The following is a 22,570-nucleotide window of genomic DNA, read 5'->3' as shown; positions in this document are numbered from 1 at the left end:
TGGTTGATCTTGGAGGGAACTGCAAAAGATCAGCAGTGGAGGTTAACGAACTGCAAGTGGGTCAGCAGCAGACCCCTCTCCCTTGCCCACACAGATCTCACAGTAGTGGCAGATGTGTCACTCCTGGAATAAGGCAACCATCAGGGAGAGGCGGAGATCAGAGGACTCGTCAACCTGCTGGAGCATTAAAAGACTTTCCTCCCTCCATCAAGGGAAGGCTAGTGCTGGTGTTTACGGTCAACACCTCCGACATGTGGTACTGCAACAAACAGGACGGGGTGGGGTTGAGGGCCCATTGCACAGAGGCTCTCCATCTCTGGATGTGGCTGGAACATCAGGGCCTATCCCTGGTGGTTCAGCACCTGGAAGGTTCTCTGCATGGCAGGGTGGACAAACGCAGCTGAAGACGCATAGCGAATCACGAATGGCGTTTCCACCCGGAGGTGTGACAAACTCTCTCAGCAGTGGGGAGAACCTTAGACAGATCTGTTCACCTCCGCTGAGAATGCGCGATGTCAGCAGGTTTGCGTGGTGGAGTTTCAAAGGTGGCTCTTGCTTGAAGACTCCATCTCACGTGGAGCGCAGGCTTCCTGTATGCCTTTCCGCCTGATTTTCCTACATACCACTACTGCCCAGAGTTCTCAAGAAGATCAAGAATGACCAGGTGTAAGGAAATGCCTCCTTGGCATGGTTACCCCCTTACTTTTTGCCTTTGCTGATGCTATGTTTTGATTTGAAAGTGTGCTGAGGCCTGCTAACCAGGCCCCAGCACCAGTGTTCTTTCCCTAACCTGTACTTTTGTTTTACACAATTGGCACACCCTGGCATCCAGGTAAGTCCCTTGTAACTGGTGCTGAGGGCCCTGATGCCAGGGAAGGTCTCTAAGGGCTGCAGCATATCTTATGCCACCCTGGGGACCCCCCACTCAGCACAGACACACTGCGTGCCAGCTTGTGTGTTCTGGTGAGGACAAAACGAGTAAGTCGACATGGCACTCCCCTCAGGGTGCCATGCCAACCTCACACTGCCTATGCAGTATAGATAAGTCACCCCTCTAGCAGGCCTTACAGCCCTAAGGCAGGGTGCACTATACCATAGGTGAGGGCACCAGTGCATGAGCACTGTGCCCCTACAGTGTCAAAGCAAAACCTTAGACATTGTAAGTGCAGGGTAGCCATAAGAGTATATGGTCTGGGAGTCTGTCAAACACGAACTCCACAGCACCATAATGGCTACACTGAATACTGGGAAGTTTGGTATCAAACTTCTCAGCACAATAAATGCACACTGATGCCAGTGTACATTTTATTGTGAAATACACCCCAGAGGGCACCTTAGAGGTGCCCCCTGAAACCTTAACCAACTACCTGTGTAGGCTGACTGGTTTTAGCAGCCTGCCACACTCGTGACATGTTGCTGGCCACATGGGGAAGAGTGCCTTTGTCACTCTGTGGCCAGTAACAAAGCCTGCACTGGGTGGAGATGCTATCACCTCCCCCGGGCAGGAGCTGTAACACCTGGCGGTGAGCCTCAAAGGCTCACCCCCTTGTTCCAGCACCACAGGGCACTCCAGCTAGTGGAGTTGCCCGCCACCTCCGGCCACGGCCCCCACTTTTGGCGGCAAGGCCAGAGGAATTAATGAGAAAAACAAGGAGTCGTCACTGGCCAGTCAGGACAGCCCCTAAGGGTGCCCTGAGCTGAAGTGACTCTAACTTTTAGAAATCCTCCATCTTGCAGATGGAGGATTCCCCCAATAGGGATAGGAATGTGACCCCCTCCCCTTGGGAGGAGGCACAAAGAGGGTGTACCCACCCTCAGGGCTAGTAGCCATTGGCTACTAACCCCCCAGACCTAAGCATGCCCTTAAATTTAGTATTTAAGGGCTCCCCTGAACCTAAGAATTTAGATTCCTGCAACTTACAGAAGAAGAGGACTGCTGAGCTGAAAAACCCTGCAGAGAAGAAGACACCAACTGCTTTGGCCCCAGCCCTACCGGCCTGTCTCCCTCCTTCAGAAGAAACCTGCTCCAGCGACGCTTTCCCTGGGACCAGCGACCTCTGAATCCTCAGAGGACTGCCCTGCTTCCAAGAGACCAAGAAACTCCTGAGAACAGCGGCTCTGTTCAACAAAGACTGCAACTTTGTATCCAGAGGAGCAGATTTAAAGACCCTTGCAATCCCCGCAAGAAGCGTGAGACTTGCAACACTGCACCCGGCGACCCCGACTCGACTGGTGGAGAAACAACACTACAGGGAGGACCCCCAGGCGACTCCAAGACTGTGAGTAACCAAAGTTGTCCCCCCTGAGCCCCCACAGCGACGCCTGCAGAGGGAATCCCGAGGCTCCCCCTGACTGCCACTGCCTGACTCTAAAATCCCGACGGCTGGAAAAGACCCTGCAGCCCCCAGCACCTGAAGGATCGGAACTCCAGTGCAGGAGTGACCCCCAGGAGGCCCTCTCCCTTGCCCAGGTGGTGGCTACCCCGAGGAGCCCCCCCCTTGCCTGCCTGCACCGCTGAAGAGACCCCTTGGTCTCACATTGAAATCCATTGGAAACCAGACGCTTGTTTGCACACTGCACCCGGCTGCCCCCGCGCTGCTGAGGGTGTACTTTCTGTGTGGACTTTAATCTTATGCTAACATTGTTGATGTGTGCTCACTTTGGCCCTCTCCATAATTGTCCAGTTCGGGCTCCTTACAATCAAAACAGCCTTCCTCTTGGCAATTACATCTTCCTGGAAAGCGAGTGAGGTCCATGCCTTGTCATCCAAGCCTCCTTACCCCACCATTTACCTTGAAAAGCTGGTGCTTTGCGAAGGCCTCCTTTTTTCCAAAAGCTGTGACGCCAGTTCATGTGGGCTAATCCATCACCTTGCCTGCTTTTTACACTCCTTCATATACCACTAAAGAAGAGGAACGACTCTACTGTCTGGACCCAGAAAGAGCGTTGTCGTTCTACCTTGATTGAAGAAAAGAGTACCGGTGAATGACCAACTCTTCTTGGGTTATGTTGGAGCTATAAAAGGTCAGGCCATGCAGGAATTGACCATCTCCAGATGGGTCATACTGTGTTAAGATCTGCTACGCAGTGGTCAAAAATCAGCCACGTGGGCCTCTTTGCACATGTTCACAGAGCACTACTGCCTGGGTAGTCAGGTTCTTAGGGAGGGGCACTTCGCTCATTCGGTCCTGCAGGATTTCCTTGTTTAAAATTGGTCAGCAGACCCACCTCTGGGAATAGTATGGTTTGGTATCTGTTTTAAGGTGAGGAATCTGTGGCTGGAAGTCTATCAGTTGAACAAGTTGCTTACCTACGGTCACTCCTTATCTGGTAGGGACTATATCTAGCTGTGGATTCCTTACCAACACACCTATCCTCCCTGCTCTCCAAATGGATTGCTAGTGACAGGGCTTCTTCCCTTTCAGGGTCCTAGTTTTCCACACCAGTGGTCAGTGTTATTCATGGCTCTGCGTTTCTGGTGTCGAAAGTCATGAAAAGAAACTGATGTTAGTGTGCCTATATAGGTGCTGCGGTTGTCTGTTCCAGCCTGGACAACACCAATGACGCATGCAGAGCTGAGCTATCCACCTAACAGCGCGCAGACGTACTGCTCACGAAAAAGCATTTGGATCCAGTCTGACGCATCGGAAAAATATAAGTTAAGATATCTCCAGGTAGGTAAAGTCTCTACCAGATAATGTGTTACTGAAGGTAAGTAACTTAATCAGCTATTTAACTAGTTAAACTCTGAAAAAATCCTTCCACACCAGCTGAAATGTTTTAACACACTTTAATGTAAGTTCTTTTTAATCATGCTAAGACGAAAGACATTCATGGGTTTAACACTGTAAGTTGTAGGCCTATTCGTATAAATGTGTCTACTGCAAAGCAGTACATTTCCAAATCGATTGTCTCTTGCAAAATACTGTTATCAGAAGGCAACTAGATCCTCAATTGGTAATACAAAGGCTCATTCTATTAGAGGAATGGTTCAAACAATGTTTTAAGGAATAACCTTATAATGGAGATTTGCAAGGCATCTACATGACGTTCAGTCCACACATTCACCAGATACTATGCTTAGTTTAGGAATTTGGTTAGATCCTGTGGTTTATTTTTTTCTCTCTTCCACCACCTGATCTGTGGAATGTGCTTGCTATTCTACTTGATGTTTGATTTTCGATGGCAATCCCTTGAAGAAAACCGTTGCTTAAACGTAATCCCAATTCTCCTCCAAAGGAATCTCCTTTGAAATCATATGCATCTCCTCCCTCTTCTATTATAGAATGATAGAAAGATATTGCTTGAAAGACAGACGTTTCCTAAGCTTTCAATAAGAAAGAAATGCCAGTGACATGGCATGATGGGATACTAGTGAAGTGTGGTTCCTTAAAAGCCTTTAGGCTGCAGCCTCTCTAGTTACATTTCCCTTTCGCTCACATTTCTGATTAAAATGTTCTTCAAAGTTTTCATTGTCAATTTTTGTTTAGTGGCTTTTCTTAACTGAAATTGGCTACTTTTTAAATAAAAAAAGAAAGAAATTTGACCTCAGCAGCCTTCAACTGTCCAGTATACTTGTCATTTCCTTGGGGTTAAGTTAAAATAAAATATATATATAGATAGAGATATATGTTCGATGGCATGTGTAGCTGCAGATACACATGCTGTGCACATCCCGCCATCTGGTGTTGGGCTCGGAGTGTTACAAGTTGTTTTTCTTCGAAGAAGTCTTTTTGAGTCACGAGACCGAGGGACTCCTCCCATTTCGGCTCCATTGCGCATGGGCGTCGACTCCATCTTAGATTGGTTTTTTTTCCGCCATCTGGTTCGGACGTGTTCCTGTTCGCTCCGTGTTTCGGGTCGGAAAGCTAGTTAGAATCTCGGAAAAATCGTCGGTATTGTTTGCGTTCAGTATCTGGTTAGTTACAACAGATCGACACCGACTTTTGAAGAGCTCCGGTGGCCCTTCGGGGTTTTTTCGATCCCCCGTCGGGGCCTGGTCGGCCCGGCCACGTGTCTCTTCAAGGCTGATGGAACGGACCCCATTCCGCTTCTGCCCAAAATGCCATAACAAGTATCCATATACAGATCATCATCTGGTCTGTAACTTGTGTTTGTCGCCGGAACACAAGGAAGATACTTGTGAAGCCTGTCGAGCGTTTCGGTCCAGGAAGACACTAAGAGACCGAAGAGCAAGGAGACTGCAAATGGCGTCGGCGCCGACAGGACAAGAGCGTTTCGAGGAGGAGAAAGAAACATTCTCCATCCAGGAATCGGACTCGGATGAGATCGATCCCGAAGAAACGCCGAAAACCGTGAGTAAGACATCGAAACACAAAACTCAGGAAAAAACCACTAAAGCCCAGGGGACGCCACCGCCAACAGGCCATGGCTTAACCTGAAAAATAGGTGACCGATCATCGGCACCGAAAAAGGGCACGCTGGGGGCGAAGTCATCCGACTCGGTCGAGATACCGCCACACAGCAATCTCGGGCTCGAGATAGTGGCTCCGAGCAGGTTCGGCACCGAGATAGCGGCACCGAAATGGGTCGGCACCGAGAGACCACGACGCCGAAAGTAAAGAAGGTTTCGTCGGAACTGAAAAAAGCAGCCGAAAAGGTTTCGATACCGAAACATCCGGCCTCGGAACCGAAAACAAGTTCCTACACTGAGGAACAAGGACTGTCCACACAAATGAAGACACATAGATTTAGACAGGAATTGGAAACAATAGAGCCAGACTATACACAAAGAAGGCTCCATATCCAAAAAGAAACAGGGAAGATCAGTACTCTCCCTCCGACTAAAATGAAACGCAAACTTGCCTTTCAGGAAAAAGACAAGCAGCCACAGGCAAAGGTGGCTAAACAAGTAACCCCGCCACCATCTCCACAATGCTCTCCGCAACCATCACCGGTAGCCACTCCACCAATGATGCAATCCCCAACTCATACAGGAATGAGTCAAGATGACCCTGACGCATGGGACCTTTGACGCACCAGTGTCAGATAATAGTCCTGAATGTTATCCAGCTAGACCGTTGCCACCAGAGGATAGTACAGCCTACGCACAGGTGGTGTCGAAAGCAGTGGCATTTCATAATGTCAGCCTGCATGCTGAGCCCATTGAAGACGACTTTCTTTTTAACACACTGTCGTCCACACACAGCCAGTATCAAAGTCTTCCTATGCTACCCGGAATGCTAAAACACTCCAAACAAGTGTTTGAAGAGCCTGTAAAAGGAAGGGCCATTACTCCAAGAGTGGAGAAAAAATATAAACCACCACCAACAGACCCCATGTACATCACACAACAGCTAACACCGGACTCAATTGTAGTAGGGGCAGCGCGCAAAAGAGCGAACTCATATACTTCAGGAGATGCACCACCTCCAGATAAAGAAAGTAGAAAATTTGACGCAGCAGGCAAGAGGGTGGCGGCACAGGCAGCAAACCAGTGGTGTATTGCCAATTCACAGGCTTTGTTGGCCAGATACGATAGGGCCCTTTGGGACGAAATGCAACACTTTATAGAACATTTGCCCAAGGAGTTCCAAAAGAGAGCGCAGCAGGTAGTAGAAGAAGGACAGAGTATCTCCAACAATCAGATACGGTCAGCAATGGATGCTGCAGACACAGCTGCTAGAACTGTCAACACAGCAGTAACAATAAGGAGACATGCATGGCTGCGTACATCAGGATTTAAACCAGAAATACAGCAAGCTGTGCTGAATATGCCATTCAACGGACAGCAGTTGTTTGGGCCGGAGGTGGACACTGCGATAGAAAAACTTAAAAAAGACACTGACACGGCCAAAGCCATGGGCGCACTCTACTCCCCACAGGGCAGAGGCACATTTCGAAAAACACAGTTTAGAGGGGGGTTTCGAGGACAAAGCACAGAACCCACAACCTCACAAACAAGACCCACTTACCAGAGCCAGTATCAGCGGGGAAGTTTTCGGGAACAATATAAAGGGGGACAATTCCAAAAGAATAGAGGAAAGTTCCAAAGTCCCAAAACTCCTCAAAACAAGCAGTGACTTCCAAGTCACACATCCCCAACACATAACATCTGTGGGGGGGAGACTAACCAAATTTTACAAACATTGGGAGGAAATAACAACACACACTTGGGTCCTAGCAATTATCCAGCATGGCTATTGCATAGAATTTCTCAAATTCCCTCCAAACGTCCCACCGAAAACACACAATGTCAAAACAACATATAGATCTTCTAGGACTAGAAGTTCAGGCATTGCTACAAAAAGAAGCAATAGAATTAGTACCAAACCAACAGAAAGGGACAGGAGTTTACTCTCTGTACTTTCTCATACCCAAAAAAGACAAGAGTCTGAGACCTATACTAGATCTCAGAACATTAAATACATACATCAAATCAGATCACTTTCACATGGTGACATTACAGGACGTAATCCCACTTCTCAAAAAAACAAGACTACATGACAACACTCGACCTAAAGGATGCATATTTCCATATACCGATACATCCTTCACACAGAAAGTACCTAAGGTTTGTATTCCAAGGGGTACATTACCAGTTCAAGGTGTTGCCATTCGGAATAACAACTGCGCCAAGAGTTTTTACAAAATGCCTAGCAGTAGTAGCTGCGCATATCAGAAGGCAGCAAATACATGTGTTCCCGTACCTAGACGATTGGTTAATCAAAACCAACACGCTAAAACGGTGTTCACAACACACGAGGTATGTCATAGAAATCCTCCACAATTTAGGTTTCTCAATCAACTACACAAAGTCACACCTTCTGCCGTGTCAAACACAGCAATACTTAGGGGTGACAATCAACACAGCAAAAGGGATTGCCACTCCAAGCCCACAAAGGGTTCAAGCATTTCACAATGTAATAAAGACCATGTATCCAAAACAAAAGATACAAGTCAAAATGGTGATAAAACTACTAGGCATGATGTCCTCATGCATAGCCATTGTCCCGAACGCAAGGTTGCACATGCGGCCCTTACAACAGTGCCTAGCATCACAATGGTCACAAGCACAGGGTCAACTTCTAGATCTGGTGTTGATAGACCGCCAAACATACACCTCGCTTCAATGGTAGAACAGTATAAATTTAAACCAGGGGCGGCCTTTCCAAGACCCAGTGCCACAATATGTAATAACAGATGCCTCCATGATAGGGTGGGGAGCACCCCTCAATCAACACAGCATCCAAGGACAATGGAACACTCAGCAAAAACAGTTTCACATAAATCACTTAGAACTATTGGCAGTATTTCTAGCGCTAAAAGCGTTTCAACCCATAATAACCCACAAACACATTCTTGTCAAAACAGACAACATGACAACAATGTATTACCTAAACAAACAGGGAGGGACACACTCAACACAGTTGTGTCTCCTGGCACAAAAAATATGGCATTGGGCGATTCACAACCACATTCGCCTAATAGCACAATTTATTCCAGGAATTCAGAACCAGTTAGCAGACAATCTCTCTCGGGATCACCAACAGATCCACGAATGGGAGATTCACCCCCAAATACTAAACAAATACTTCCAGAATTGGGGAACACCACAAATAGATCTATTTGCAACAAAGGAAAACGCAAAATGCCAAAACTTCGCATCCAGGTACCCACAAGATCAGTCTCAGGGCAATGCGTTATGGATGAGCTGGTCAGGGATATTTGATTACGCTTTTCCCCCTCTCCCACTCCTTCCATATCTGGTAAACAAATTGAGTCAAAACAAACTCAAACTCATACTGATAGCGCCAACATGGGCAAGACAACCTTGGTACACACTACTAGACCTCTCTGTAGTGCCTCATGTCAAACTACCAAACAGACCAGATCTGTTGACACAACACAAACAGATCAGACATCCAAATCCAGCATCACTGAATCTAGCAATTTGGCTCCTGAAGTCCTAGAATTAGGACACTTAGACCTTACACAGGAATGTATGGAGGTCATAAAACAAGCTAGAAAACCGACCACTAGACATTGCTATGCAAATAAGTGGAAAAGATTTGTTTATTACTGCCATAATAATCAAATTCAACCCTTACACGCATCTGCCAAACACATCGTAAGTTACTGACTACATTTGCAAAAGTCAAAGCTAGCTTTCTCTTCCATAAAGATACATCTTACCGCAATTTCAGCTTACCTGCAAATTACGCACTCAACCTCACTATTTACGATACCAGTCATAAAGGCGTTTATGGAAGGACTAAAGAGAATTATACCACCAAGAACACCACCAGTTCCTTCATGGAACCTCAACATTGTTTTAACACGACTCATGGGTCCACCTTTTGAGCCCATGCTCTCTTGTGAAATGCAATACTTAACATGGAAAGTTGCATTTTTAATTGCCATCACATCTCTAAGAAGAGTGAGTGAAATTCAAGCATTTACCATACAAGAACCATTTATTCAAATACACAAGCATAAAGTAGTTCTACGGACAAATCCAAAAATTTTACCAAAAGTTATATCACCGTTCCACGTGAATCAAACAGTAGAATTACCAGTGTTCTTCCCACAGCCAGACTCTGTAGCTCAAAGAGCACTACATACATTAGACATCAAAAGAGCGTTAATGTACTACATTGACAGAACAAAACTGATTCGAAAAACAAAACAATTATTTGTTGCTTTCCAAAAACCTCATACAGGTAATCCAATTTCTAAACAAGGCATTGCTAGATGGATAGTTAAGTGTATTCAAACCTGCTATCTTAAAGCAAAGAGAGAACTGCCTATTACACCAAAGGCACACTCAACCAGAAAGAAAGGTGCTACCATGGCCTTTCTAGGAAACATTCCAATGACCGAAATATGTAAAGCAGCTACATGGTCTACGCCTCATACATTTACCAAACACTACTGTGTAGATGTGTTAACAGCACAACAAGCCACAGTAGATCAAGCAGTACTACGAACATTGTTTCAAACAACTTCAACTCCTACAGGCTGAACCACCGCTTTTGGGGAGATAACTGCTTACTAGTCTATTCACAGCATGTGTATCTGCAGCTACACATGCCATTGAGCGGAAAATGTAACTTACCCAGTGTACATCTGTTCGTGGCATTAGTTGCTGCAGATTCACATGCGCCCACCCGCCTCCCCGGAAGCCTGTAGCTGTTAAGAAGTTGATCTTGAACATTTGTAAATTTGAAAATATATTACTTTAAACTACATTATGTACATTACTCCATTGCATGGGCACTATTACTAGCATACACAACTCCTACCTCACCCTCTGCGGGGGAAAACAATCTAAGATGGAGTCGACGCCCATGCGCAATGGAGCCGAAATGGGAGGAGTCCCTCGGTCTCGTGACTCGAAAAGACTTCTTCGAAGAAAAACAACTTGTAACACTCCGAGCCCAACACCAGATGGCGGGATGTGCACAGCATGTGAATCTGCAGCAACTAATGCCACGAACAGATGTACACTGGGTAAGTGACATTTTCCACACATATACACATATATATATATATATATATATATATGATTTTGTTTTGTAAAATGGGCTGGAATACTCTGTGTGGGCTGGATTATTAAGTAATTTCGATTTCAGTGCAGGTTATTCTGAAGGAGAACTAGAATTACAGGTAAACTTTCCTTTCAACTACTTGTCTCATGAAATTTATTGATCTTAATAGTGATGGACAATTATTTTTCTCCCTTTTTTAGTAGTCAAAGAAGTCCATCTCCAAGTCCAAATCATACATCAAGTACAACTGTATCCTCTACAGCAGCTGCACCCCAGAACACATCTTCACGAACCTCCTGTTCGCTTACACCTACACTAGCAACACACTTCAATGAAAACCTTATAAAACACGTTCAAGGATGGCCTGCAGATCATGCAGAAAAGCAGGTATGTGTCTTAATTTTATTAGTTTTGCTACTTTTGAACTCTTCTTTGTTAGAAAATGTGACTGTAGGAAAGTACCATCTTTCTTGACATTGTTACGCCCATGTTCGGTCTGTTGTCAATATGTTTGACTTTTTCTACTGGGTTCTTGCTAACCAGGGCCCCAGAAGTTTTACTCTCTCCTCTAAATTGTACCTTTTTCTTCCCACAATTAGCATATTGGTCCCCACCACGTAGATCCCTAGTATATGGTACCTAGGTACCCAGGGCTTTGGGGCTCAAGGGTATCCCTATGGGCTGCAGCAGTTATTCTGCCACCCATAGGGAGCCCATGCAAAGGGTTCTGCAGGCCTGCCATTGCAGCCTGCGTGAAACGGGTGCATGCACCCGTTTTCACTGCCAGGTCATTGTAAGTCACCCCATGGCCTAGACCTAGACCAGAGGGCAGGGACAAGTACCTGAGTGTGTCAAGGCACCCCTGCACTAGCAGAGGTGCCCCACGAACCCTAGCTCCTTTTTCTTGGACTTCGTGAGTGCGGCGACACCATTTTATGCGTGTACAATACATAAGTCACTACCTATGTCTAGCTACATAATGGTAACTCCAAACCTAGGCATGTTTGGTATCAAACATTTCGGAATCATACCCGAATACTTTTGCCAATACCATGCACTCTGGCGGCTCCTTAGAGGACCTCTAGCATTGCTTACACCAGTCTTCCAGGGTTCTCTGGGCAGCCCCAGCTCCTTCCACCCCTCAGACAGGTTTCTGCCCTCCTGCTATTTGATCTGCTCAAGTCCAGGAAGGCAGTACAAAGGATTTCCTTTGGGAGAGGGGTGTTACACCCTCTCCCTTTGGAAATAGGTGTGATTGGCTTGGGAGGGTAGCCTCTTCAAGCCACTAGTTTTGCTTTGAAGTGCACATTTGGTGCCCTCTGTGCACACTGGTTCAGGGACCACCAGCCCCTGCTCTGGCGCAGAACTGGACAATGGAAAGGGGAGTGACCACTCCCTTGGTGGTGCTCAGAGCTCCTGGGTTCAGCCATCTTGATTCCAAGGTTGGCAGGGAACTTAAGAAGCATCAGAGTGGCAAGGCAGGTGACATCAGAGCACCCTCCTAATAGATGCCTACTTGATTAGATGACCAGTCCCCGTTTCAGGGCTATGTAGGGTCTTACTCTGGGGTGGGTTCTCAGTTTCGGCTTGCAAGATTCCAGCAAGACTCTTCCACAACCCTTGCTTCGACTTTCGGTCCTCCGGGACTGCGACTGGAACCTCCAGGACCCGACAAGCTGCTTCCAAGAAGAAAGGGCTCTTCAGCAACATTGTTTCCAGGGCTCCTGCCAGCTTTGCAACATTTTCCTTGCAGTGCATTTTCAGAAGACTGCAACTCTTCAACCTGCACTAGAAGGAGGACGAATCTCACTTGGAGTGAAGGAGTCTCATCCCTGCAATCACAGGCACCTACAACTGGTGATCGGCTGCATGAATCCCCTCCCCGTGCTGAGCTGCGTGGATCCTGCATCACGGTTTGTGATCCAGAGTAGTCCTCTTGGTCCTCTCTGCCAGATGTCCAACTTTTGTGAAATGTAAACCCTTGCCTTCCCACGGAGGACAGTACCCCGGTGCACTGCGTCCCTTGCAGCTTCCAAGACTTGTTTGCATCTCCTCCAAGGGACTTTCAGGCAACGTGTAGCTCCAACCCCCAGCACTAAATCGTGCAAAACACAGCCTCCTGCGTGGTTCTCTGTGGCGTCGGATCCTCTTTTGTAGTGTTGCATGGGCTCCTTCTGTGACTCCTGTGTCCCCGTCCTGTGGGTGCTTCTTCTGCTCCTGTGGACTCTCTGCGACGCTGAGGGTCCCCTGTGACTTGCCCCTGCCCCCCCTCCTGGGTTGAGTTCTCCTGGGCCTTGCTGGTTCCTGGCAGCACCTCTTTTCCACTAACTGCAAGGCTTGTTGGTGGAATTCCGACACTGATCTGCAATCTTCTTTCCAGCGTGGGGCTTCATCTGCATCCATCAGGAACTCTTTCCTGGCTGCAGTGCTGACCTGTTCTTCCTCACCATCGACCAACTCCTGCATCCACAGCTGGGTGGGTAGGGCCTCCTGCCTCCACAGGGCTCTTTTGTGCCTATGGACTTGGTCCCCTCTCTTCACAGGTCGTCTTTCTTCAGGAATCCACCACTGGTTTTCTTGCAGCCTTCTCTGGGTGTCTTCTTTTTCTTTTCCTCCTTTTGGGTGGTTTGGGGAAAATCCAGTGTTTTACTCCTGCATTCCTGGTCGCTGTGGGGTGTTGGGTTACTTACCTCAGTGGTTTTCTAATACCCCCAGCTTCCCTCTACAGTTTACTTACCTAGGTGGGGGTATCTTGTTTGCATTCAATTTGTTTTAGTTTGTGGTTTGTGCTCTACCTAGGTTATTACTGTTTTCTAACCTTTTCTATACCTATTTCTGATTGCTAGTGTATATATTTGGTGTATTATTTACCTCCTAGGGGTGGGTTACTGGTCTAGTATTTTGTGGTGATTTGTGCCAAAAAGAAAGTACCTTTATTTTAGTACAACTGAGTGTTTTCCTTCATGTGTGCAAGTGCTTTGTGACTATAGTGGTATTGCATGAGCTTTGAGTGTCTCCTTGATAAGCCTTGGCTGCTCATCCACAGCTACCTCTAGAGAGCCTGGCTTCTAGACACTGCCTATACTTCCCTAAGAGGGGATACCTGGACCTGGTATAAGGTGTAAGTACCATAGGTACCCACCACACAGCAGGCCATCTTCCTACAGTGGCTGAAAGGGCTCTTTAGTTGATTAGCTGGTATTGCAAGTCACATTAAACCTTGCCTTGCATCGTTTAGTTCTAGACCAGCTTGAATATTTTGTGTGGAGTAATTTATAGGGGATACTTAACTTCATTTTTCTTTTCATGACAAATACAAAGATCATCCATTATCAAAAGAAAATGCTGGCAGACATTTTAAGCCATGTGGCTTGTTCTGATTTGTTGGTTGATACTCTCCATTGATGAGTTTTTTGGTGTCTCAGTAGGCTGGTTATTTACTGCCTTACAAGACATGGCTCCCATTTTAGGTCCTGTTAATTTGATTTACCCTATTTTAATGTTTTTATTTGGGGTGGTGGGTGGTTTGAGAGATTTAGAAGGCACAAAATGTTTGCCTCAAGGTTTTCCTGTTTGCTATTCTGTCCTGTTTTGTGTTCCAAATCTTCTTTGAATGTTCTCCTTGGTTCCCACCAGATATGGAAGTATTCATAGATAATAACTGAACAGCAACTAGCTACTGCCTAGCGAGTCTTCATTGTGTAATGGCAGCTCAACACCAGTCTGGTGTTCTACTTACCCACATTCAGTTCATGGCTTATTTTTTTTTAACTTAAGACAGCACCTGCAAGCAATTCCTTCTCCTAACACAACAAATATTTTGCTGTGCTTCTCATAATCTTTATTTCATAAGGTGTCGTGGAATTTGAAATTTGGATTGTTCACCCATGTGTTGCCATCTGTAGAACAGTGACATATTGAAGGCTGCGACGCTCAACTTTCAGCTAGTTACCCTGCAGCATTTTGGCTATTTTCTGTACTTCAGATGCTCTCATCATTTAGTTGATGCACTAAGCAAGAGAACCTGCATTTCAGTCTTAAAATATGTTGACTTATTGGGAGGGACCTCAGATCCCCAGGTGTTGAATCTGGAGAACGCTAAGTCATAGTGTACCTCATTTGATAGTTATCCAGATTATTCTTTCCAGATATGTCAGTAGAAAGGTTATTAACAAAGGAATTGATAATTGCTTTGAGGCATCAGCTTGCTAGTAAATTTGCAGAAACATGCAATGGAAACATCTCTGGGAACTATTGTGTCTGTTTAGTATGTGTGTTCTCCAGTTGTGCTCAAAGGCTGAGGAAGGGGGAGCCTTGTGTGTGTTTTTTTTGTGTGTGGCCCTCAGCAGAAAGCAAGCGTTGCATGTGCTGTTAAAATTGGGGCTCATACTGTTATCAGTAAGTAGTTTACCACATGACTAGGAGGGTGCCTCATGCCACTCTAAGTGGAAGAAGGTAAAAAATACCCAGATGTTTCTGTTCATATTCCACCTTCTCGTGATGCTTTCATAGGGGCTTGATCCCAGTACAAAGTGAAAATATCCTCATTTATGGAAACATCCATCCTTAGTCTCTGCTGGTAGGATCCCTCACCAAATGGAAGCTTTTTGTAAAACCTTACTGCAGTTGTCCATATCACATGCTGTGCATTACTCCACCATGTAGTGGTAGGGTCCAGAATTTCTCTTTTGTCGTCCTTTTTGTTGCTGGACATTGATGGTCCCCACCATTTGGTGTTTGTAGGCTCTTCGGACATCAGACGTCCTCCCCAGGAGTATCACTCTTGGTCACTATCTTCGAATACTTTTTTTCCCACCTTTGGGATTGGAAGCATTGTGAAGATCTCCAGGCAATTAGTAGACTTGGATGAAGCAGATGGGTTTCAGACAGAAATAAATCTATGGAATATCTAAAGAAAAGGTGTATTGTAAGGAGAGTCCATCAGATTCCAAGAACAACCGAAGCAAGTGGAGTTTGATCATACATTTTACCTTGATGTAGAGGGCCCCTTGCTCAACGTGAAATAGAGAAGACACTTACTTTTTTCCCCACACTGTCATCATAAATTTGCACAGCAGGGCAGCCATCAGGTCTACAGTCTGTTTGCCAACAGACAACAGATCGGACTCCTGAGTTGCCTGTGTGGAGTTTAAAACGAAGACACTGAAGGCTTAAGAGGAGCAAAGGTGTATACATTGTGCTACATTGTGCAATGCAGAGGCAAAAAGAAAGACCTCGCTTAAAAGTTTGCTTTTGTCGAGCAAATAAAACTCCGCCAAAGGAGAGGAGTATGATCCCGAAAAGAATATTGATGTCAAAAAAGAGCAAAGCAGAGAAAAGTTCAAAGGAAAGCAGAGTACAGATAACACAGAAGAAGATGGTAGCAGTTGAGCCGAAAACTTTGTACTCCTGACAACAAAAGTCTGCCTTGGCGCCAAACATTTTGCCGACCAAAGGCACAAGGAACTGCTTGGGTCCCATTCAAAGGATACTGCAGGTTAGAGTCCAAAAGTACATTTGTAAGGAAATGCCTCCTTGGCATGGTTACCCCCTGACTTTTTGCCTTTGCTGATGCTATGTTTTGAATTGAAAGTGTGCTGAGGCCTGCTAACCAGGCCCCAGCACCAGTGTTCTTTCCCTAACCTGTACTTTTGTATCCACAATTGGCACACCCTGGCATCCAGGTAAGTCCCTTGTAACTGGTACCTCTGGTACCAAGGGCCCTGATGCCAGGGAAGGTCTCTAAGGGCTGCAGCATGTCTTATGCCACCCTGGAGACCCCTCACTCAGCACAGACACACTGCTTACCAGCTTGTGCGTGCTAGTGAGAACAAAATGAGTAAGTCGACATGGCACTCCCCTCAGGGTGCCATGCCAGCCTCTCACTGCCTATTCAGTATAGGTAAGACACCCCTTGTAAGGAAATGCCTCCTTGGCATGGTTACCCCCTGACTTTTTGCCTTTGCTGATGCTATGTTTTGAATTGAAAGTGTGCTGAGGCCTGCTAACCAGGCCCCAGCACCAGTGTTCTTTCCCTAACCTGTACTTTTGATTCCACAATTGGCACACCCTGGCACCCAGATAAGTCCCTTGTAACTGGTACCCCTGGTACCAAGGGCCCTGATGCCAGGGAAGGTCTCTAAGGGCTGCAGCATGTATTATGCCACCCTAGAGACCCCTCACTCAGCACAGACACACTGCTTACCAGCTTGTGTGTGCTAGTGAGAACAAAATGAGTAAGTCGACATGGCACTCCCCTCAGGGTGCCATGCCAGCCTCTCACTGCCTATGCAGTATAGGTAAGACACCCCTCTAGCAGGCCTTACAGCCCTAAGGCAGGGTGCACTATACCATAGGTGAGGGCACCAGTGCATGAGCACTGTGCCCCTACAGTGTCTAAGCAAAATCTTAGACATTGTAAGTGCAGGGTAGCCATAAGAGTATATGGTCTGGGAGTCTGTCAAACACGAACTCCACAGCACCATAATGGCTACACTGAAAACTGGGAAGTTTGGTATCAAACTTCTCAGCACAATAAATGCACACTGATGCCAGTGTACATTTTATTGTAAAATACACCACAGAGGGCACCTTAGAGGTGCCCCCTGAAACCTAACCGACTATCTGTGTAGGCTGACTGGTTCCAGCAGCCTGCCACACTAGAGACATGTTGCTGGCCCCATGGGGAGAGTGCCTTTGTCACTCTGAGGCCAGTAACAAAGCCTGCACTGGGTGGAGATGCTAACACCTCCCCAGGCAGGAGCTGTAACACCTGGCGGTGAGCCTCAAAGGCTCACCCCTTTGTCACAGCACCACAGGACACTCCAGCTAGTGGAGTTGCCCGCCCCCTCCAGCCACGGCCCCCACTTTTGGCGGCAAGGCTGGAGGAAATAATGAGAACAACAAGGAGTCGTCACTGGCCAGTCAGGACAGCCCCTAAGGTGTCCTGAGCTGAAGTGACTCTAACTTTTAGAAATCCTCCATCTTGCAGATGGAGGATTCCCCCAATAGGATTAGGGATGTGCCCCCCTCCCCTTGGGAGGAGGCACAAAGAGGGTGTACTCACCCTCAGGGCTAGTAGCCATTGGCTACTAACCCCCCCAGACCTAAACACGCCCTTAAATTTAGTATTTAAGGGCTTCCCTGAACCCAAGAATTGAGATTCCTGAAACTACAAGAAGAAGACTGCTGAGCTGAAAAACCCCTGCAGAGGAAGAACAGAAGACACCAACTGCTTTGGCCCCAGACTCACCGGCCTGTCTCCTGCCTTCCAAAGAAACCTGCTCCAGTGACGCTTTCCAAGGGACCAGCGACCTCTGAATCCTCTGAGGACTGCCGTGCTTCAAGAAAGACTAGAAACTCCCGAGGACAGCAGCACTGCTCCAAAAGAACTGCAACTTTGTTTCAAGGAGCAGATTTAAAGACCCCTGCAACTCCCCGCAAGAAGCGTGAGACTTGCAACACTGCACCCGGCGACCCCGACTCGACTGGTGGAGAACCAACACCTCAGGGAGGACCCTCCAGCGACTCCAAGACTGTGAGTAACCAAAGTTGTCCCCCCTGAGCCCCCACAGCGACGCCTGCAGAGGGAATCCCAAGGCTCCCCCTGACCGGGACTGCCTGAACTCCATTTCCCGACGGCTGGAAAAGACCCTGCACCCGCAGCCCCCAGCACCTGAAGGAACGGAACTCCTGTGCAGGAGTGACCCCCAGGAGGCCCTCTCCCTTGCCCAGGTGGTGGCTTCCCCGAGGAGCCCCCCCTTTGCCTGCCTGCATCGCTGAAGAGACCCCTTGGTCTCCCATAGGAAACTATTGGAAACCCGACGCTTGTTCCCACACTGCACCCGGCCGCCCCCGCGCTGCTGAGGGTGTACTTTTTGTGCTGACTCGTGTCCCCCCCGGTGCCCTACAAAACCCCCCTGGTCTGCCCTCCGAAGACGCGCAGGTACTTACCTGCTGGCAGACTGGAACCGGGGCACCCCCTTCTCTCCATTATAGCCTATGTGGTTTGGGCACCTCTTTGACCTTTGCACCTGACCGGCCCTGAGCTGCTGGTGTGATAACTTTGGGGTTGCTCTGAACCCCCAACGGTGGGCTACTTTGGACCCAAAACTGAAACCTGTAAGTGACTTACTTACCTGTTAAAACTAACATTACTTTACCTCCCCCAGGAACTGTGAAAATTGCACTAAGTGTCCACTTTTAAAACAGCTATTTGTGTTTTATGTAAAAAGTATAAATGCTAATGTAATGATTCAAAGTTCCTAAAGTACTTACCTGCAATACCTTTCAAATGAGATATTACATGTAGAATTTGAACCTGTGGTTCTTAAAATAAACTAAGAAAATATATTTTTCTATAACAAAACCTATTGGCTGGATTTGTCTCTGAGTGTGTGTTCCTCATTTATTGCCTGGGTGTATGTACAACAAATGCTTAACACTACTCCTTTGATAAGCCTACTGCTCGACCACACTACCACAAAATAGAGCATTAGTATTATCTCTTTTTGCCACTATCTTACCTCTAAGCGGAACCCTTGGACTCTGTGCATGCTATTCCTTACTTTGAAATAGCACATACAGAGCCAACTTCCTACAACATTGATATCAAAAGACGATTGGAGCAGAGAAAGAGAGAAGACTGCATCTCATACAACAGCAGCCGAATCTTCAACATCGAAAAAGAGTATAACACCTACACTATGCCGAAGAACGTACACTCGATAAACAGTGCAAGAACAGACAGCTCAAGGCCGAAATGGCGGCTAATTTTCAAAAGAAAAGGGATTCAGGCACCTCTTTACAGGCAGTTTGAATACCATCAAAACCTTTGGTGGAAGGCACAGGAGAGAATAAATATTCAGGGGAATTGGAACCTTCTCTGATATCAAAGCCTCAGGAAAAACGAGTGTTCTGAGGCAGAGTAGGCAGAAGGACAAGGTTTGCACTAAGACCTTCAAGGGTCAAATGATGTCTAAGTGAAGTGGCAAGAACTTGAAGCAGGCTCCCCATCTACACTCCCCACCCCACCCGGGAGACACAATCTTGTATGCCGTAGCCATGTAGAATCATTTGGTCAAAGCGGCAGCTGAACGCCACAAAATACAACTGGATGAAGAAAAAACACAAACCTGTTTCTTTCTGAAGACACTAGTACCTTCTCAAAGCAAACATCAGTTCCTCCCAGTGCTCCCAAGCATCTTAGATCAAGGAAGAGAGGCGTTAAAGGAGCTAGCAACCTACAGGTCACGGACTACCAGGGTGGAGAAAAAATATACACACTCCTTCAAAGACCTGCCATACATCTGTGGCGGTGTAGCGGACTCTACCATAGTAGCCAAGGCCAGGAAGAGGGCAAATATCCTAACCATCTCTGGACTTCCTGCAAGAAGATAGAGAGAAGAAAATTTGAAAGAGTAGCAACAACACAGTGGAAAATGGCAAACTCCAATGCATTGCTTAACAGATATGCCCATTAAAACTGGGAGGAGGTGACAGTTGACAAAGCACATGCGCCGGAAAAATAATAAAATATAGCAAATGCCCTAACTGGAGAGGGATAGGCATAGCCAACACATGCCTAAAGTCTGCATTCGATACAGCAGACATAGTGGCAGGATACATGAACTACATTGATATCATGCATGGCTAAGAATATCAGGCTTCAAGAACAAAGTGCAGGCAACATTATCAACAGCCCTTTCAATGGGAAACGTTTGTTCAGAAAGGCAGCAGCCAACACACTACTACAGATTTAAAAAGGCAGCAACAATAAGGCCAAATCAATAGGGTCCCTACAGTTTAGTGGCAGCCACAGGAAGGGATCCTCCTCCACCAGAAAATCTTCAGAGAGGTGGTTTTCAAACGTGACATTTCACCAAACCTGCCAAGCCACAAGCCATCCACAGACAGCATCACAACAGTGGCAATATCACACACCACAGAAAAAAAACCTTTGGTGGACACACAAGGGGAAGAAGTCTGCAGTCAATAGGAATGATGTAGGAAGTTGGCTCTGTATGTGCTATTTCAAAGTAAGGAATAGCATGCACAGAGTCCAAGGGTTCCCCTTAGAGGTAAAATAGTGGTAAAAAGAGATAATACTAATGCTCTATTTTGTGGTAGTGTGGTCGAGCAGTAGGCTTATCCAAGGAGTAGTGTTAAGCATTTGTTGTACATACACATAGACAATAAATGAGGTACACACACTCAGAGACAAATCCAGCCAATAGGTTTTTGTATAGAAAAATATCTTTTCTTAGTTTATTTTAAGAACCACAGGTTCAAATTTAACATGTAATATCTTGTTCGAAAGGTATTGCAGGTAAGTACTTTAGGAACTTCAAATCATAAAAATTGCATGTATACTTTTCAAGTTATTGACAAATAGCTGTTTTAAAAGTGGACACTTAGTGCAATTTTCACAGTTCCTGGGGGAGGTAAATTTTTGTTAGTTTTACCAGGTAAGTAGGACACTTACAGGGTTCAGTTCTTGGTCCAAGGTAGCCCACCGTTGGGGGTTCAGAGCAACCCCAAAGTCACCACACCAGCAGCTCAGGGCCGGTCAGGTGCAGAGTTCAAAGTGGTGCCCAAAACACATAGGCTAGAATGGAGAGAAGGTGGTGCCCCGGTTCCGGTCTGCTTGCAGGTAAGTACCCGCGTCTTCGGAGGGCAGACCAGGGGGGTTTTGTAGGGCACCGGGGGGGACACAAGCCCACACAGAAATTTCACCCTCAGCAGCGCGGGGGCGGCCGGGTGCAGTGTAGAAACAAGCGTCGGGTTTTCAATGTTAGTCTATGAGAGATCTCGGGATCTCTTCAGCGCTGCAGGCAGGCAAGGGGGGGGGTTCCTCGGGGAAACCTCCACTTGGGCAAGGGAGAGGGGCTCCTGGGGGTCACTTCTCCAGTGAAAGTCCGGTCCTTCAGGTCCTGGGGGCTGCGGGTGCAGGGTCTCTCCCAGGCGTCGGGACTTTGGATTCAAAGAGTCGCGGTCAGGGGAAGCCTCGGGATTCCCTCTGCAGGCGGCGCTGTGGGGGCTCAGGGGGGACAGGTTTTTGTACTCACAGTCTTAGAGTAGTCCTGGGGTCCCTCCTGAGGTGTTGGATCTCCACCAGCCGAGTCGGGGTCGCCGGGTGCAGTGTTGCAAGTCTCACGCTTCTTGCGGGGAGCTTGCAGGGTTCTTTAAAGCTGCTGGAAACAAAGTTGCCGCTTTTCTTGGAGCAGGTCCGCTGTCCTCAGGAGTTTCTTGTCTTTTCGAAGCAGGGGCAGTCCTCAGAGGATGTCGAGGTCGCTGGTCCCTTTGGAAGGCGTCGCTGGAGCAGGATCTTTGGAAGGCAGGAGACAGGCCGGTGAGTTTCTGGAGCCAAGGCAGTTGTCGTCTTCTGGTCTTCCTCTGCAGGGGTTTTCAGCTAGGCAGTCCTTCTTCTTGTAGTTGCAGGAATCTAATTTTCTAGGGTTCAGGGTAGCCCTTAAATACTAAATTTAAGGGCGTGTTTAGGTCTGGGGGGTTAGTAGCCAATGGCTACGATCCCTGAGGGTGGGTACACCCTCTTTGTGCCTCCTCCCAAGGGGAGGGGGTCACAATCCTAACCCTATTGGGGGAATCCTCCATCTGCAAGATGGAGGATTTCTAAAAGTTAGTCACCTCAGCTCAGGACACCTTAGGGGCTGTCCTGACTGGCCAGTGACTCCTCCTTGTTGCTTTCTTTGTTCCCTCCAGCCTTGCCGCCAAAAGTGGGGGAGGGGGCGGGCAACTCCACTAAGCTGGAGTGCCCTGCTGGGCTGTGACAAAAGGGGGGAGCCTTTGAGGCTCACCGCCAGGTGTCACAGTTCCTGCCTGGGGGAGGTGTTAGCATCTCCACCCAGTGCAGGCTTTGTTACTGGCCTCAGAGTGACAAAGGCACTCTCCCCATGGGGCCAGCAACATGTCTCTGGTGTGGCAGGCTGCTGGAACTAGTCAGCCTACACAGACAGTCGGTTAAGTTTCAGGGGGCACCTCTAAGGTGCCCTCTGGGGTGTATTTTGCAATAAACTGTACACTGGCATCAGTGTGCATTT

The 22,570-nt window shown here is 47.2% G+C and overlaps 1 protein-coding gene across 9 annotated transcripts in view; it reads left to right on the top strand.

The window, feature by feature from the left end:
* Positions 1-22,570, top strand: part of WAC (WW domain containing adaptor with coiled-coil) — a 554,026-nt gene that overhangs the window by 447,551 nt on the left and 83,905 nt on the right. For all 9 annotated transcript variants that reach the window (XM_069211302.1, XM_069211303.1, XM_069211305.1 and 6 more), the window contains one exon: positions 10,712-10,898. In XM_069211302.1, coding sequence (XP_069067403.1) covers positions 10,712-10,898 — 187 coding nt within the window. The remainder of the gene's footprint in view (positions 1-10,711; positions 10,899-22,570) is intronic.

This window comes from Pleurodeles waltl, chromosome 10, assembly GCF_031143425.1.
Source record: "Pleurodeles waltl isolate 20211129_DDA chromosome 10, aPleWal1.hap1.20221129, whole genome shotgun sequence".
In the NCBI taxonomy this organism is placed as follows: Eukaryota; Metazoa; Chordata; class Amphibia; order Caudata; family Salamandridae; genus Pleurodeles; species Pleurodeles waltl.
Note: the sequence above shows the minus strand (reverse complement) of the source record. Positions and strands in the feature narration are given on the sequence as shown.